The 19,478-nt window shown below is 41.5% G+C and overlaps 1 protein-coding gene across 3 annotated transcripts in view; it reads left to right on the plus strand.

Annotated features, from left to right (window-relative positions):
* Window positions 1-290: 290 nt before the first annotated feature.
* The window catches only part of pde4cb (phosphodiesterase 4C, cAMP-specific b), a 106,181-nt gene continuing 86,993 nt past the window's right edge, over window positions 291-19,478 (plus strand). The window contains exons 1-2 of one of the 3 annotated variants that reach the window (XM_077202725.1): window positions 291-371; window positions 505-698. In XM_077202725.1, coding sequence (XP_077058840.1) covers window positions 360-371; window positions 505-698 — 206 coding nt within the window. In that variant the 5' untranslated portion in view covers window positions 291-359. Of the gene's footprint in view, window positions 372-504; window positions 699-2,163; window positions 2,757-19,478 lie in introns of those variants that run through there. The other 2 variants (XM_077202726.1, XM_077202736.1) reach the window with 2 other exon arrangements.

Here is a 19,478-nt window from a genome sequence, read left to right on the forward strand (position 1 = left end):
ATGACGCACTCACGCAGGGGCGTTCCCAAAGCGTTGTCACGCAGCTCGAGTTCCCTGATAGGGAACTCCCTAGCAACCATATAAGCAGTATGGCTGTGCTAAAAAAAAACACCTTTCAGAAAACCTTAGCAACTGCATAGCAATACCCTGACAACCACCCACCACTCCCTGGAGTAGAGGCATTGAGTTTAGCGCAGCCAGGCAGAGTTATAGATTTTTATATATGATATACTTCATAAAATAATTGCCTGTTTATTCTTGTTCATTTATTTTTACATTTGTGTTGGCAGTTCACTCATGGATAATTAACAGTATCATCAAGATGTGGTTCTGAAGTTGTCCTACTGTGAGCTGTAGACATGGAAAATATGGTATGTGTTTTTACCTAGGTAAATGACAAAAAAAAATTCTCCATAACAGCTGTTATTTTTGCACTTCAATCTAGTACTGTAAAACAGCTTAGTTGACTTATTGATTATTGAATATTGATTATGTTTTGCTCAGAGACGAAGATACTCCCTGGTCTCCAACCCACTGGAGCTTCAGTCCAAAACCAACAATGCCATTCGCCGCAGGTTTTCTGGGCCACTGCTGCTTCCCCCTGTGGCCCGCAGACACTCAACCCTGGATGCAAAGAAATTAAAGGACCTTGAAGCACTTTATAAATCAGCCCTGGCCTGCGCGGATGCCCAAAAAGAGTGAGTCAGCCAAGTACTGTAGATTTAGGTGTCTGATAAAAGTGTGCAATATGCTATCTGATGTGATCATAGCTACTCTTCTATAGAACTCAGATCAGTATAGATCCTCAAAAATTAAACACAGATTACTGCTGTCACACATGTAGAGAGGTTTCCATAATGGACACTGAGTGTGCAGTTACTGACACTGTGAGCAAAATGTGACTCAGTTCAATCATAATGCTTATTGTATTTCTATACTGGCTTGGTGTGCACCACAGTGAGTGTGTTTGTGTTAAACGTCATACCGAAAACATACAAAGATCTAATCTGACAGGTATTATATGACATGAAGGGATGTAGCTACAATACAGGCAGATTTTTTGAAGTGGCACTGTTACTTCTAATGTCTTTCCTCTTCTCCATCTAATGTAGTTACTTGTTAGTTAAAATGACATGGGAAAGCAAATGAAAGAAAGGTCATGGAGATTTGAGCAGAGGGTGGGAACAACTCCTGGGTGCTTCTACTCTGTTTACTGATCTGGTGAAAGGGCACAATGACTTGGAATAAGATCATATGAATACAGAGACAGAAGTTCAAGACATTCAGCATGTTATAGAACACACCAACATGATATATTTAACTTTCTGGTGAGCATATAACAAAAGAGTATTTTTTGTGTGCTAATTTTGTATTGGAACACCTTATAAAGCTTTTGTGCTGCCACAGCTTGTCAGATTAGTTTTGTTCCTGCTGGGGGAAAAAACAACATGTCATATCAGCTTATAAGGTGGTCAAGCTTGTTTTTGGAACATAGCAGCTGGTTTGTTACTGGAAAGTGGTCTACCAGCTCTAACCAGATCGATCAAGGTCTATCAGGTTGATTGTGGTCCCACTGGCTGTTCAATACTCTTAATCAGCTTAAAGCAGTGAATGACCCACATGGTCCAGCTAAAAGCCATGGAAAAACTCCTAGAAGTTGCAACACACTCCATACACTAAATGAGAACCCAATTATTAAATGCAGTCACATTACTAGAAAGTTTAATACACATCAGTGTGTTGCATAGTGTCTCCACAATTTGAATTCAACCCTTATTTTCAATAAGCCAAAAAATGTCATTTTCGTAATTGTTGAGCCGGAAAATAAATCTAGCCTATATAAAAAAGTCACAAAACAGCGTTTTTCTCTCTTTCGCAACATTTTTCTCTTGCATTATGCTCTCTCTTTAGTACAATTCTGACCATATAATTTTAAGCTACTTAAAGTCTCTGTAAAATTGTAAAACTTGTAAACTGTAAACACACACACCCTGTCTGTCTGTGTGTGTGTGTGTGTGTGTGTGTGTGTGTGTGTGTGTGTGTGTGTGTGTGTGTACTCAGTTTGGGAGTGTGTAAAGCACCTGGTGATGTAATGCACACTGGGCGTCACTGTATCGCGTCGCTCTGCATGATCTTTATATCCGCCTCAGCGCGCACTCTCTCGTTCACTTCAGCCGGATACAAGCTGCATATGTGCCGCGACGCTGGACGTTCCGCTTTTTTGTTTGCTGTGAGACGGCCATATGTCTCACTTTCACTCCGTCTCCCTCTGTACCACCTTTATTGCTTCTGAACGATGCGGATAGTGACTGAGCAAATGTAAACTTGAAAGAGCTTTGCTTCTGCAAACACGCTGTTTTAATATAGCCTACTGAGAGTTTAATTTGCGTATAATTTATAAACTTGACCGTAACGGGCGAGCGGTTCTCGGTTTCAGCAGCATTGAATGCTGGACAGCTCTTCTGACGTTAAGGAACTATAAGACACTGCAAACTTCGACAATTAAAAATCCCTGACTTTGGACAGTAGACACGGAGCTGAACTTCTGCACTGATGGAGTGCTCGGCGCTGAGCAGGGAAGGTGCTGGTTTGGCCAAACCGCCGAAGCATCTTTGGAGGCAGCCCCGAACCCACATCCGAATCAAACAGCGGTACCACTCCGACAACGAGCGGTACCTGTGTAACAAAGCCACTGAGCAGCACCGCCCAGGGCTGAAAAAAGCGAGAATGTCTTGGCCATCTTCTTTTAACAAACGGTAATTCGTACTTTAAATGTGTCAAATGTCACTTTGTAAGAGCATTAGAAGAGCTTCCTCATGTGAAATGACAACTTCCCCATGTGATAGTTGTCAATATCTCAGTGACTGTGAGGTTTTCAATGAAACATTTCATTACAAAAATGTTTGCTATAAAACAATTTAATTACATATTATTTTTTTGTGAATTCTATTCTTTCTAAAAGAATGAAGTTGAAATTCGAATATCATCATATTTTTGAACAATATATTTTTTTCATTTAATTATTAATTTAGATAAATCTCCCAGCTCAAATCAGTAAGAACTGTTCTCAGGATTAGAGTTTGCTCACAGATGTCCAGTTGGGGCAAGATGACACCTTGATATTGATAAGTTGTCAAACTTTTAGAATATTGTAATTGTATATAAATCATTAATATCAATTTTTTTGTTAGCCAAACTATGGTTTAATTATTTTGTTTGCAGTTGTTGTTTTTTGTGTCAGTTTTTTACTAAAATGTTTCAGATCTGGTTTAAATTTAGCAGAAAATGCATTATAAAAGCATATTACAAATACAGACAGTATTGCTTTTTAGATGTCATTTAAATTTTTTCAACTAACAAAGTTTTATTCTCTAATCAGTGTCAGCATGTTCTAAATGTGTCAACCCACCCATAAAGTGTGATTACATGCCCCGTCAGAACTTTCAGTGCGTGTTTAATGTATTTTTTCATGGAATAAAATAAACCGTTAGAAATATTCACTGGAAATTGTGATAACAGGCCCCTGGTCTCCCCAACACAAAAAAGTGAAATCAGCATGTTGTACACACACGTACACACACCTGTCCTATAAATATGTATAGGACAGGTGTGTAGGACAGTTGTGTGTACGTGTGTGTACAACATGCTGATTTCATATATATACAGTACATTTCATTTAAACCCCTTTTGATTAAGCAACATTTCCACCAGTCACCCACACAGTGATTTCCTTAAAATGAAAGCACAAGTTATGCACAACGTGGCCATGAGATGTTGCATTAAAAATATCTGATGGTAAGGCAGCGTATGGACAGTAAACTCTGATTGTTTGGCATTGAGTTTTGAATAGCACTGAATCACAGAGAGTCAGAAGTAGGTGTAAAATGACTCACAGCTCTGTTTTTGTTTATTGAAGCATTTACTTTTCCAGATATTAATACTATCAAGGTTTGGGAGTTTTACGACATTTGTGTCCTCCACATAACACTTTACTAAGTATGTGGATCTGCTTGACATCCTTGTGTGTTATCCGGATACTCTGATTCCTCGGGGTATCATCTGCTTGTGCTTGTGATGATTCTCTTATACATGGAAGTGTTTAGAGTGAACATTAGTAATGTATTATGGTGCAATTGCACAATTCTGGTGATTTTTGGTGCTGTGCACAAAGCCATCATATTCAGAAGTCTTGGAATATAGTGCACAAGTCTTATTACCTAATTTTATAATACTTTTATGTTGGTTCTGCATCCTGTTTTGAAGCTTGAAAGCCTGTTTCATTGTAATTAGTTGAAAACAGCAACCAGTTTATTAAGTTTAATAGTCAGTTAATTTAGCTGTGGAATCTGTTGATAGGTTGTGCAAGATTTATGTGATTTTGTCTTTCTCCATCTTTTCTTGCATCAATGGTTATCAACATTAAAGGTTTGTAAACAGTTGTCCACACTTTTTTGGAAAGGCTTCTTACCATGATTCAAACAAGTGTGAAAGAATTGAAGCAGCAATTATTTTGATTTTTATAATAAGAAAGAGTAGATGGTTTATAGCTTTATAACTTTTGGACCTTTATTTAAAGGGCTGGTAAAACACGATTTCACTTTTCTAACTCCTCCCAGGTTAGTGAAATCAGCAACCCTAAAATGTACATCAACCCCTCCCCCGGGACACGCAGTCCATGTAGAAAAGAGGAAAAGTTGTTGAAGAGTACATTTGTGAGTCAGCTCAAACTTTAGCATCCTTCTTTTCACATGCAATAAAAAGTCACTCTGTGTGCATCTCACAACAGTTCCTATAGACCCCTTTTGCACCGACGTCACAATTACGTCACGGCACTAGCTGGATGCAAAACAATAGGTTACTTGCGTAACCCCGGTTCTCTGATAGCATTAAGTGAGGTGTCTCACTATGGGATATGCCCCTTCCGCGTATTCCTCAGAAGCCCTATTACATTACGGCAGCCCCAATTGCCTGGCAGACCTGATGTAGTGCCTGGGAGTGGCTACCCCACCCCTCAGTATAAGAGGAGCAACAAAACGTCATCACGACATTCAAAACAAGCACACCTCTTCCTCGCTTCACACAGCAAGGAGGGTGATGTGGTGAGACACCTCACTTAATGCTATCAGAGAACCGGGGTTACGCAAGTAACCTATTGTTCTCTTTCAAGCATACGTTTCGGTGTCTCACTATGGGATATCCTAACTCCCGTATTGCCAGATAGCCTGCCTCGAAGTTTCCTGCCAACCACAGCACCGCCTCCAGGGCTGGACGAGTCATGACTCAACTCCAACGCTCAATACTGCATGTGCTAAAGTTTGAGCTGTAACATCCAGTTTATAAAACCTAGCAAATGTATGCGGCGAGGACCAACTCGCCGCTTAACAAATATCCTGTATCATTACTACTTTGAAGAGAGCCCACGAAGTTGAATGTGGTGGATAGAAAGCTCTTAACTCAAAAGGAGTTATAGAATTAACTATTTTGGGCATAAATGCAGGATTAGGCTTCAGAGCTACCCCTGCGTCCCCGGGCATGAACTGAGTACATGCTGAATGCACTGAAAGTGCGTGAATCTCACTTACACGCTTATACGACAATATCTTTAGATCAATCTTGTCCAGTGGTTCAAATGGGGACATAGAGAGAGCATCAAGAACCAGTGCCAAATCCCATGAAGGGGAAAGCGGCTTTGAAACTGGCAAGGCGCGACATGCGCCCTTCATGAACCTGCATACTAAAGGATGCTGCCCAGCGGTTTTATTATCAAAACCTATGTGACAAGCAGAAATAGTGGCCAAATAGACTTTTATGGTTGAAAACACCTTCCCTTGGTCTATCAAACCCTCTAGAAATGATAGAATGACTGCCACTGAGCACTGAAATGGAATCTTGCGCTTAGCCGCGCACCAGCGCTCAAACACGCCCCATTTGCATTCATGGAGAGACCTAGTCGACGAAGCTCTAGCATTCTGTATGGTTCTAATAACACTGTCAGAAAGACCAGTTGTATCCACTCACTGGCCAGGCCCATAGTGCCAAGCGTTCTGGGTGGGGATGAAAGATCTCCCCCCCTGCTTGTGACAGTTGGTCTCTGCGTAACGGGAGAGACCACGGGTCTTTGTACAGCATACGTATGATCTCCAGCAGCCAGTATTTCCCTGGCCACCTCGGAGCTATTAGTACCAGTTTTAGTCCCTTCTCCCTCACTCTGTAGAGTGTTGGAGATATTAACGCTATCGCAGGGAACGCATAAAGTAGAGTGCGGGGCCAATCGTGTGCCAGCACGTCTATCCCCAGAGGCGCATTCTGATCTTTCAGGGAGAAAAACAGAGGACACTGTGCATTGTCGTGGGACGCATACAAGTCCACTGTCGCCCTGCCATATATTTCCCAGATCTGTTCGACCACCTGCCTGTTCAATTTCCACTCCCCGTGCGTCGCTCTCAGGGATGAAAGATTGGCATTGCTCCACAAAATCAGTTTGCGTGCCAGCATGTGCAAGGGAAGTGATCTAAGGCCTCCCTGTCGATTTATATAAGCCACAACAGTGGTGTTGTCCGTTCTCACGAGAGCATGATGTCCTTTCAGAAAAGGGAGAAAATGTTTCAACGTCAGAAAAACGGCCAGCATTTCCAGATAGTTTATGTGAAGATTGGTCAGATGATGACCCCATCTTCCGTTCACTATCCTGCCCTCGTAAATGCCCCCCCAACCGGACAATGACGCGTCCGTCGTTATGACTTTTCTGGCTTGAACCACGCCCATGGGAACCCCCTGAACCAGAAAGGTGGTTGTTTCCACTGGCGCAGTGCTAAGGCTGCCTCTGACGTCACTCTCACTCTCCTTCGGGAGTGCCTTAATGGGTCCAACCTCAGAGACGCTACCCAGCGCTGAAATTCTCTCATAAACAGTCTGCCTAAGGAAATAACTATTAGGGCTGAGGCCATCAGTCCCAGTAGCCTGGGGCATGTGCGGAAGGACACATTTTTCCCCCTCTGAAATTCGGCCAGACATCGGGTGATTTTTTCCACCCTGCCGTCTGACAGTCGCGCTCTGAAGGTCACTGAGTCCAGTGACAGCCCCAGATATGTTATAGACTGTGCAGGAATCAAAACACTTTTTTCGGTGTTCAGTTTTAAAGCCAGTTTTTGTATGTGTTGCAGAAGCATGATTGTGTGATCTCTCACTTCTCGTTCTGTCTGAGCTGTCACCAGCCAGTCGTCTATGTAAGTAGCGTGACGAATGCCTTTTTCCCTGAGCGGGGTCAGAGCCGCTTCTGTACACTTTATGAATACTCTCGGGCTGAGAGACATGCCAAATGGCAGGACTAGGTATTCATATGTTACTTAGAGGAAAGCAAACCTTAGGAATTTCCTGTGGGGTGGGTATATCTTTATGTGAAAATATGCGTCTTTCAGGTCGATTGATGTAAACCAATCGCCTGGGCGCACCAGTTTTAGGAGTGTAGAATGAGTGAGCATTCTGAACTTATACTTTCTTAAGTATTTGTTCAGTGCACGTAGATCTAATATGGGATGAAGGGCATGAGTTCCTTTCTTTGGAACGAGAAAGTATCTCGAGTAAAACCCACTGTGGCTTTGTTCGGGTGGGACCACTCTTATCACCCTTTTTTCCAACAGGGAGCAAATCTCTTCCTGAAGAACGTGCTTTAACTCTCCCCTCACCTGTGAATGAATTATCCCTTTCAAATGCGGGGGGGATGTGGCGAACTGCAGTCTGTACCCGAATTGTATTGTCTTTAATACCCAGCGGGACTGTGTGCACTCTCGCCAATTGTTTATCTGCAGCGTTCTGGTGCCATCTTGTGGCTGAGTCGAAAACGAGTTTGTGGTCTGTACTGCGCATGCGTGAGCACTGCGCTTGGACAGAGTCTGAATGGCTCATCACCTCTAAGGGAACGATAGTTCCCCGAGGTGATGTTATGTGTTCTGTGAATATGTTTTGCAACATTTTTTGGGGCATTGTGTTTTGCAACATTTTCTGGGGGTACAGTGAAAACTTTATTGAATTTTGAACATGAAAAATGCTTGTGACTAGTGGGTTGGTGTGCACCACTGCACCGTGTCTTTTCCTTTTCACCGCTCTGCTTCCCCTGGCCCAACCGGGCTCTGTTTTCCCCACAGAACATCTGTGAACAGTGGCACTCGTGACTCGACGAATGCTGAACGACTGAGGGTCGGGTGCTAGCGAACTGGGGGGCTGTTGTCTCCCTTCCCTGGGGAAAACCCTGTAAAACAGTCTTCTTCTTCCTCCTCGCTCCCTGAAGATGGGGATGAGGTTGAGGAGCTGGCTGGGCCGTATGAGCTGCTGCAGGCAGATAGTTCTTCCTCGGCCAGGCAGTTCTCTGTTCCTGTCCTCAACTCTGACCCGCTGCATTCACGTTAGGTCTCTGCCGTTTCGGAATGCGAAAGTTGGGGGGTGGGCGGGCCGTGGCTTGTGCGAAGGTCTGTCGGGGTGGCGGAGGTGGTGCAGTCTGCATCTTTCTGGGCATACAGAGTTGCAAGGCCTCATCATCCCTCTTTTTTGTCTTTGCATCTTTTTTGCATCAGTGTCAGAGCTGAGCCAAAAATGCCCTCTGCAACGACCGTTGCGTCCAGGATGGCTTCTTTTTCCCTGTCAGAGAGATTAGCCAGATTAAGCCATCGTCCCCTCTCCTGGATAACCATTGTGGCCATGGCTTTCCCGGCGGCTTGAACCGCGCATCTCTGAAGACGCAGAGAGATATCCGTGACGACACAGATCTCTTCCCAGTGTGTCTGCCTGGCATGGTAGACACTTCGTCCTGCAGCTCCGCTTGGTATGCGGTCAGCAGAGAGATCGCATTCATAGCCCTGACAGAGAGTGCGACTGCTTTATAAGCTTGTTCCGTCATACTCGACTGGAAACGGTCAGCTTTAGATGGCAACGTCGGATTTGCAGCCGCCATGCGCTTAGGTTGCAGCTGCATGGCAACTAATGGCTCCATGGGGAGCATTCGGCGAAGGCCTTCCTTTTTCATCCCCTCCACATCAAGAACGGAGCCACCCTGCACGGGCATCTTGCTGGTGAACGGCTTGTCCTTCCATGTAACCGTGACCTCCTCCAGTAGCTCTGGGAAAACAGGAAGGAGCTGTCGTGCTGCCTGTTTTGCACTCGGCAGCCTCTTTCCCTCATAACGAGACTTTGCAGTCTCTGCTACCACGGTCGGCCACGGAATATTTAGTTTCCCTGCAGCTCGTTTGCACACATCTTGCAGATCAACACTGAGAAGCGGGGAGAATGGTGCCCCACCCGCCTCTTCCGTGGGTCCCGCCGCAGCGAGGAGCTGTGCTGGATGCGCAGTCCGGGAGAGGAATGGAGAGTCCTCGAAGTCTTCCTCTTCGTCAGAAAGAAGAAAGAGAGAAGCTTCCTCGTCCGTGCTGAGCAGACTGGGAAGAGGCATGCACACGTCGAGCTGCTCACTCCAGGATAGGGCTGCCGTGGTGGGCAGTTCTACAGGAGTGGATACCTGCGGAGTGGCAGCTGGCACGGGGCTAGGTGTCATAAAGGGAACCTGGCCCGACAGGCTAGCTTGGCGTGCTAGTCTGCGACGAAGGCTCTTCATGGTGAAGCGTGCGCAGTGTTCACATGTGCCGGGATTCTCGATCGCCAATTGAGCATGTTTCAGCCGAGACATGCAGAGCAGACCTGGTGTGTGTCCTTGCATGAAATTTTATTCCCGAAGGAACAGAGTCGCACGGAATCTCCCTCACTAGCCTAGTCTGCATTGCTGCAGCCATCATAGCGTCGAACAATCCTTGCAATCGGCTGGAATGCTAATAGAAGGAGTCAGGCGAAAAAATGGCGTGGTGGCCAGTAATTCGTCCGAAAGTTCGTATAAAGTTTGTAGGCTTCTAGGCTTCTGGTGTGAAGCGAGAAGAGGTTTTTTAATGTCGTGATGACGTTGTGTTGCTCAGCTTATACTGAGGGGTGGGGTAGCCACTCCCAGACACTACGTCAGGTCTTCCAGCCAATTGGGGCTGGCGTAATGTAATAGGGCTTCTAAGGAATATGCGGAAGGAGAAGCTTGAAAGAGAACAAAGTGAAAACTGGAGGCGGCCAATACAAACCAGCACAGATTTGGCTACATAATAAGGAGCTTAAATTTGTATTATTATTATTGAATGTCATTTTGTTGTGTTGTCGGGTGCTAGAATCAATGAAAAATGAATATGCTGTATCTTGAATTTTTATTTCTAGAAAATATTAACATCATTAAAATTGCTCCGTAATGTCACTCTTCACATTGTCGTCTTCTTGGCGCTGGCTAGGCAGAACTGCGGATCGTACACGTAAGTCTTTTACATGACCATTCAGCACATAGTTATAGGCATCTAAAGATTTAAATGCCCTTAGCCTAGCTTTAACGTTAATCCTGTCAGATCGTCCATCCATTGAGTGAGCGTGTACGGGTCAGGCAATCTGGTTCCGTCCGTTAAAATTAACTTTTGCAAATAACAATTGCGGTCCTGGACAGTGAGTGACCTTGCACATTAAGATAAAATCAATTTTCTCCAGTCATTGTTAAAAAACAAGCTAACAAAACTTGCAAACTAACGTCATGTTTACCAACTGTAAAGGGGTCTATACGAGCGATTTATAGATTATCATGACAGAATATGCTAATTGAAGAAAGTTAACTCCACATCAGCAACATAAATTCATCACCTAACCATTCAGAGACGTCCTGTTGCATTCTACATGATGTCACTTCTTCTTGAGTCTCTCCATATTTGTCTGACTCTGTTTTAACATTAACGGCAGAACATTTTCTGTAATTTTAGTGTGTCTGCGTGAGGTAATGGCAGCTGCTAACACACATGAGCTCTTGAAACCCCGCCCTCTGAGGCAGCTCATTTGCATTTAAAGGGCCAGGCACAAAACGGTGCGTTTTGCTAACCCTCAAAAACTGACAGCTTTAACACGCTATAAAAATATCTGTGGGGTATTTTGTGCTAAAACACACACACACACACACACTCTGGGGACATCAGAGATTTATTTTACATCTTGTGAAAAGGGCATTTTACCACCCCTTTAAATGTATGTGGCATTCTTAGGGAAATTTGACAATGATAGATATCATTTTTAAAATAATGACTCATTCGTGTTGGCATCTTCGCTACTAAGTTTATTATGGTTTTTCTTAAGAAGTGTCGAACACAAAAAGTTTAATATGTGAAAAATACATTTAAATTTTTTTAACCAAGTTAATTATTGAGCAATACCCAGAAATATATGCAAAAAAAAAACAAAAAAACAAAAACAAGCATAGCTTCATGCAGTGCCGAGGCTTGAGTATGTGGGGCCCCGGTGCAGGTTGTACCTGTCGGCCCTCGGTTGAAATCGAGTTCCCTGGGGTGGGGGATGGGGGGGTAGGTTCCCAAGGCAAGTTATTTAAAAGAAAATGTGTCTATGTGTTTGCACTTTGGCCTCTAGGTGATACATGATTAGAAAATCATAGGCTAAAATGTCAATAAAATTGTTATCTGTCTGTGGTGCTAATGGGTTTGAGTCATAAAAGTTTTGTAAAATCATTTTTAGCTTCAGCAGTTAATATATTTACTTGTTTTTGATCTCTATATACAACAAAGTACAGATTTTTTTTTTCGATAACTCTTGGATTTCTTGTTGAATCTGTGATATCACTGTCTATAGATGTGCAGATGGGGATAAGGCAGTCATTTACACATTTAAAAAACATTATACTGCTGTCAGAGGGCTAATGGCGAGGATGTGTTTGAAGACAGATTTTAGTTGCTTTTGACTCAGAGTTAATCTTGCCATCACATATGATAATAGAGATGTACTCCGCTCCAAAACTGCTACATAGAGAGCATTTCAAATCCAAAAACTAGATACCCTGATAAATATTTTTGGTAACACTTTACGGTAAGGGTACATGAATTATCATGAATTCATGTATAAATTCATGCATTAATTCTGCATTCATTCATGCATTAATATCCCATGAATCATCAGGAACTAACACAAGTTCAACGTTTTTCATTCATGATTTCATGGATGAACAACGCCTTAATTAAAACATTAACTAAGATGAGCACATCATCATGAATTATGATTTATTACGCATGATCATTATGTTTTCTTTGTTCTTTGTCTAGGTCAGTGACCTAGTCACCACTTTAGTTGAGGGGCCACACACATGATGAAGTCATTGGTAGATAATGCTTAGTTAATGATGACTACTGTATTGGACAGACCCCAAAAGGACCAATCGCAACTCATAGCACACAAATTCTGTTGACATTCAAATACAGTAGTCATTAACTAAGCATTATCTATCAATGACTTCATCATGTGTGTGGCCCCTCAACTAAAGTGGTGACTAGTCCTTTGAAACACTGATGAACAATGTGCTATTAATGGTGGCATAACTGTGAACAAAGAAAACATCATGATCATGCGTAATAAATCATAACTCATGATGATGTGCTCATCTTAGTTAATGTTTTAATTAAGGTGTTGTTCATCCATGAAGTCATGAATGAAAAATGTTGAACTTGTGTTAGTTCCTGATGATTCATGAGATATTAATGCATGAATGAATGCAGAATTCATGCATGGATTTATGATAATTCATGTACCCTTACCTTAAAGTGTTACCATATTTTTTTTTTGGGCCAAAAAAGGCAGCTTTCCATATAATGTTTATGGTTAAAACAGAAAGCACTGTAACGGGCTTAGTTGAAAAATATAAATCCAAGATGGTGGACAAAACCCCTTCAGACGGGACTAGTGTTCTGGGGGACGTTAGAGAAATTCATGTTTCACAGACATACTTTGTGATTTTAATCCCGTCTGAATCTGCCAGGTCAGTGTTTTTCTCAAAACAACCTTTGTGAAAATTCCTAGGGCAAATTACCTACTGTTTTTCACCAAACTCAACGGTCCTCTGAGATATCTAATCCTGTCCAAATGCGAATGTCTGTGATTGTTGATTCTATTGCTTCTACTCATGTGTTTTTGACGTACCTGAGCTACCATTTCCACACCAATCTTAGGCATGTTTTCATTCACAGTCTTTTACAATCGCTATGACAATTTTTTCAATACTTTTAACAAATTTCCTAAACTCTTAACACAGTTAGCACTACATCCGTCAAGGTAAACGGATGTAGTGCTATGTAGTGCAAGGTAAACGGCTGTTTATATTGTGAATTGAATCACAAATACAGGTGCTGGTGATATAATTAGAATATCATCAAAAAGGTGATTTATTTCAGTAATTACATTCAAAAAGTGGAATTTGGGTATTATATTCATTCATTATACACAGACTGATATATTTGATTATAACTGACAACTAATGAAAACCCCAAAATCAGTATCTCAAAAAATTAGAATATCGTGAAAAGGTTCAGTATTGAAAACACCCGGTGCCACACTCTAATCAGCTAATTAACTCAAAACACCTGCAAAGGCCTTTAAATGGTCTCTCAGTCTAGTTCTGTAGGCTACACAATCATGGGGAAGACTGCTGACTTGACAGCTGTCCAAAAGACGACCATTGACATCTTGCACAAGGAGGGCAAGACACAAAAGGTCATTGCTAAAGAGGCTGGCTGTTCACAGAGCTCTGTGTCCAAGCACATTAATAGAGAGGTGAAGGGAAGGAAAAGATGTGGTAGAAAAAGTGTACAAGCAGTAAGGATAACCGCACCCTGGAGAGGATTGTGAAACAAAACCCATTCAAAAATGTGGGGAAGATTCACAAAGAGTGGACTGCAGCTGGAGTCAGTGCTTCAAGAGCCACCACGCACAGACGTATGCAAGACATGGGTTTCAGCTGTCACATTCCTTGTGTCGAGCCTCTCTTGAACAAGACACAGCGTCAGAAGCATCTCGCCTGGGCTAAAGACAAAAAGGACTGGACTGCTGCTGAGTGGTCCAAAGTTATGTTCTCTGATGAAAGAAAATTTTGCATTTACTTTGGAAATCCAGGTCCCAGAGACTGGAGGAAGAGAGGAGAGGCATAGAATCCATGTTGCTTGCAGTCCAGTGTAAAGTTTCCACAGTCAGAGATGGTTTGGGGTGCCATGTCATCTGCTAGTGTTGGTCCACTGTGTTTTCTGAGGTCCAAAGTCAACGCAGCCGTCTACCAGGAAGTTTTAGAGCACTTCATACTTCCTGCTGCTGACCAACTTTATGGAGATGCAGATTTAATTTTCCAACAGGACTTGGCACCTGCACACAGTGCCAAAGCTACCAGTACCTGGTTTAAGGACCATGGTATCCCTGTTCTTAATTGGCCAGCAAACTCGCCTGACCTTAACCCTATAGAAAATCTATGGGGTATTGTGAAGAGGAAGATGCGATACGCCAGACCCAACAATGCAGAAGAGCTGAAGGCCACTATCAGAGCAACCTGGGCTCTCATAACACCTGAGCAGTGCCACAGACTGATCGACTACATGCCACGCTGCATTGATGCAGTAATTCAGGCAAAAGGAGCCCCAACTAAGTATTGAGTGCTCTACATGCTCATACTTTTCATGTTCATACTTTTCAGTTGGCTAACATTTCTAAAAATCCTTTTTTTGTATTGGTCTTAAGTAATATTCTAATTTTCGGAGATACTGAATTTGGGATTTTCATTAGTTGTCAGTTTTAATCAACACAATTATGTAATATACTGTCTGTTGTATATGGGCAGACCTGACACATATAAAATAAGGCAGTTTCTGTAATGCCATCTGATGTTAGTGTTTTTATGACATTGTGCTATGATTGACTAAATCTTCCTGTTGGACGAGAACATATGTTAGTGTTTTGAAATTATTTGATTTTGAGACATGTTTGCAGTGTTTTGGTAGACATAGTGTATTGTTGATAGTGTATTATTGTATTTTGAAAATTAGTGTTGGAGTTTAGTTTACAATGTGTGATTTTGAGTATGAAATTAACTGTTTTGCCAATTGTGTGTTGCAGGTGTGTTGGTGCGTTAAGAGTTTAGGAAATTTGTTAAAAGTATTGAAAAAATTGTCATAGCGATTGTAAAAAACTGTAATTTCAATATGGATGGTATTCGATGAAAAAATAATGTACACAATCAATAAATAGAGCCAAATCGCGGAAACTGCGAAGACTGCCTATTTTAATATTAGATTCTGGTAGAGTCAGATAGGCCTACTTGTCTATATTTCTCTGCTCACTCAGGCAAGTTTATTATGAACAGCTGCTGCTAAAAACTTGCGAAGTTTACTTAAATAGTGTTTTATAATCAATTAGAATAATATTAACAAATGCATGCAAGCACAACATATGATCTTCTGTAACGGCCACGTCTAGAAAACACACACTCCCACCTCTCATTAAACACAGAGATGTTAGTACCGTCCGATTCGGTACATGAAATCACAGACGTCGAGTGGAAAGAATTGTAAGTCAAACGTGGTTTAGAAAACTAGTCCCATCCGAATAGGGCTAAAGTGAGAGAAATGTTGAATATGCTTGTTTAATATAAATTGTCCCAAGCACCCTTCCAGTTAAGCATGGACTATTTTACACAATATTTGCATGTACTATGAATTGTATACTTATTTCAGTATCTTAGCAGTATTGGAATCAAGAGTCATAAATAAAGTTATAAGATCCCATCCCATTTAGGATATTGCCTTTTGGCAGAAAGTATGTGAACACAAACGCATCTTGCTACACAGAGCACATTCACAATCCAACGCAAATATGCATTACGTTCTTAAAATAGGGAAGCTAGTTAAAGTTTAACGTTTATACCCATTTACCTAAATTAAAGACTTAACTGAAATAAAGAGCTTTGTTACGCCAAGCCCAACACAAGAGCATGGTCACTGGTTGTTACAGGCAAAGGAGAGATTTGAGGTAACCTAAATGCTTTATTGATCTAAATTAATCTAAATGCTTTATTAACTCTTTCCCCACCAGTCTTTTCATAAAAAAGTTTTCACTAGCATTTTTGATTATATTCACAAAACTTTCATGGCCTCTAGAATATTTTGTTGTATGAATATGCAAACAGTCAACATATCACAAATAACTTTTTTCATCAACACTTGAAGTTTCATAGAAAAAATGCCAACAAAAAGCTGAGAAAACTGCCTTTTTTTGTCAAAGACTTTGTCCGAATCGGTTTCAGAATGATGATCAAAACATTGATTGAGTAGATCTGAGTGCAACAACACCATCAAAGCTTGCACAGTCGTATACCTCTTTGTGGGTTTGACATCTCCTTCCGTAACGTTACGCATTTAAATACTGTTGAATGTTAGATGATCACGTTAGCTTACTTGTGCGTAAGCAACTTCTATCCTCTCCCTCTGGTTTACGCAGATCTCCTTGGCATTTTTTTGGATCTGGAAATGCTGAGCTATTTCAGAAGAATAAGTACCTGCCATATAACAGCCAGCTCACAGCCCAAAAACATGGATTGTCAGAAAGAATCTTCAATGGTGGGAAAAAAGTTAAACAAAACTAAAAACAACCATGCAGGAGTAAAGTAAACCAACCTTAACATTGAAAATGAATGGACCATGAACTGAAAGAACCAGGGGTATATACAAAGGACAAAAATGAAGAAATAGAAATAAATTATTTCCTCACATTGACAGATCAAGGAAAACATCTTGGGACGCTACATGCTGGAGGTACCTTGTGAAGTTATCCCAGAAGGTCCTCTTTGTTTGGGTTTCAAACATATTTTTAGAAAAAAAAGAGATCCATGGGCACTTCTTCATTTCCAAAAAAGTTAAAAAGCCTTTATTCACATCATGGTTCACATTATAAACATTAAAAACGACTAAAACACTGCACACGGATGCATCAATGAAAATAGCCCCACTATGGCCAAAGCCTCAAGAAACACTGCCAAGAAACACACAGACTAAAACCCTGTAATAAACACAAAACTCAGGAATAATCTGTTTATTATAGTGAATTGACAGGATTAAACCATTTATAATCATTCCTCTAAAGCGTCATTCCAGCTTATTCAGATCCTGCTTTTTCAGATCCAGCTCGAGTGAGAGGGAACACTCCAACAAAACTCAACATAAAAAAAACAAAAGTTTTAAAAGAATGATCCTTACTGCAGGCAGTTTCAAAGTTCTCTCTCCACTTAGATTTATTTTATTCTATTTCTGTCATAAGGGCCGTGAACAAGAATAGTTGAAGTGGTATTTACACTCAGAGAACTTGCACGGTGTGCATGCGTTGAGTTTCTGATTATGAATGATTATTAACCCAAACTGGGTCAAATCAACCCAGCTTCCTTATCTAACAGTCTCAAATCAGCATTTGTGTTGAAAGAATAGATTTAGAAGAGAAATGCTCTTGATTTAACTGTGTATCTTTCCGTACATGTAATCTAAAACGGAAGGAAAAGATTCTGAAAGATGGCAAAAGAGCCTCTTTATATCTAATCACCATAAAATGACTCCAGATCCTGACTATTGCCTCCAGTTATCATAATTCTATTATTATAATTGACTTATTACATTAATTTGGTGGCTTCATTTCTCTTTCTAGGCTAAAGTGATTGTGAATTTTTAATGGTTAAAGGGCTGATGATACTGTAATTGTGTTGCAATTATTTTAAGCCATACTTAATTTCTTTTCCAACAATATTCCCATTAATATTCTTCACACCGCATCACTTATTAATGAAGCGCTGCTTTCGACTGTAATTTGTCCCCAAGCACAGACACATTTCAAGTCTGCTTTTTGTCCTTTGGTAAGAAATTCAATCTAAAGTCTAGTGAAATAAGACACCCATTTTGCTTTTAAGTTCTTCTCATTTTGTGGTCAATACCATGTTGAGGCTTCACCCTCAGGGGAAAAATACAGTATATAGGTCAGAGAAGAGGAAAACATTATACCTCTGGTTCTGGATCAGACCAGGAGATGCTTCAACATGCCACCCCTGAAGTACTGAAGAACTCTTTAAAGCTTGTTCTTTACCTTTTGACTTCATTAAAAATATGAATGTATAGTAGTAGATAAGATGAATAAGACAAGCCTGTTGTAGTATTCTTATTTTTTGTTACCCTTTTATAACATGCTTCTTGGTGAGAGGAAGGATGACACAGAGTAGATCGTTTACTCCTTTTAATGTCAGCAGCACTGGCAACAGCCTACAACAACCAACCTCACAACACACACTGCTCTTCACCAAATCCCTCCGCCTCCAAGCGGGCACTATTTAACATTAGTATATATGCACAGCACTATATACTACATCCTCCTTTCTTCTAATATAAAAACAAACAAAAGTTTATCTTTAGCAGGGAAGATGTACAATGAAGCTTAGCTGAAATATCATCCTCGAGATTATCCGGTTCAGTGTATACCTGCATGTCGCTGGGTGTATTCCTCAGGTGTCTCCTGTTTCACCTGTACTGCTGTCCGGATGATGTCAGTATGTCGTAGGATCGTGGTTCAGCACGCGTCGCCATGACAACAGCAGGACGCCATCCTCGTTTAGTTTGCATGTGAACAGTCCCACCAGTGGGTCAGTGTAGGTTTGTTTGGCCTTCTTTAACAGGTACTTAACAGTCTTCACAGTTCTCTCGGCCAGACCATTTGACTGCGCATAGCCTGGACTGGAGTGAGAGAGCTTAATTCCCCATGCTGTGGCAAACTGTCTCATTTCTTGGCTTACAAAGGCACATGGTCGCACACAATCTCTTTAGGTATACCCATTCTGGCAAATACCGATTTCATCTTGTTAACAACTGTGTGTGCCGTCTTGTCTCTGATGTTTTGCACTTCCAACTGATTTTGGATAAATAATCCACAACCAGAAGAAATGACTGACCACTGATTTCAAATATGTCAGCTCCTACTTTCAGCCAAGGAAGCTCTGGGATTTCATGAGAGATCATCGGCTCCCTCTGGTGGCATGGCTGGAACTGCTGGCAAGTTGCACATGACTCCACCATTTTTTCAATGTCTTTTGTCATACCTGGCCTATACCAGTGTACACTGGCCAGAGCTTTGGTGCGCTGCATACCTTGGTGTGCCACATGCAGCTTCTGTAAACTGTCTGACCTCATTTTACTCGGTAGAAACCTGCAAACATTATTCCTTCTCTTATTGACACTGAGTGCCTAATGGGCCAGTACTGTATCATCTTTTTGGCAACTTGTTTCCCATGATGTGGCCATCCGTGCCTGTGTTATAAACCAGCAACGTTTGTAAAATGACGTGCTTTTGTGTCTCATTCTGTAATTGTATCACAGTCTCTGAGCTCAACTTTTCGTCAAAAATGTCACACTGGCTCTGTTGCTCATGTGTCGTTGCTCGTGAGAGTGTGTCTGCGATCAGTAACTCTTTACCTGGCGTGTAGATTACATTCAGGTCGTGGCGTTGCAGCTGAAGTAGCATCCGCTGTAGTCTGGACGGAGCTGTTCCCAGTGGCTTTCTCAAGATCGTTTCCAAAG

Source organism: Siphateles boraxobius, unplaced genomic scaffold, assembly GCF_051911475.1.
Source record: "Siphateles boraxobius isolate OS27281-9 unplaced genomic scaffold, OSU_SipBor_1 5, whole genome shotgun sequence".
NCBI lineage: Eukaryota > Metazoa > Chordata > Actinopteri > Cypriniformes > Leuciscidae > Siphateles > Siphateles boraxobius.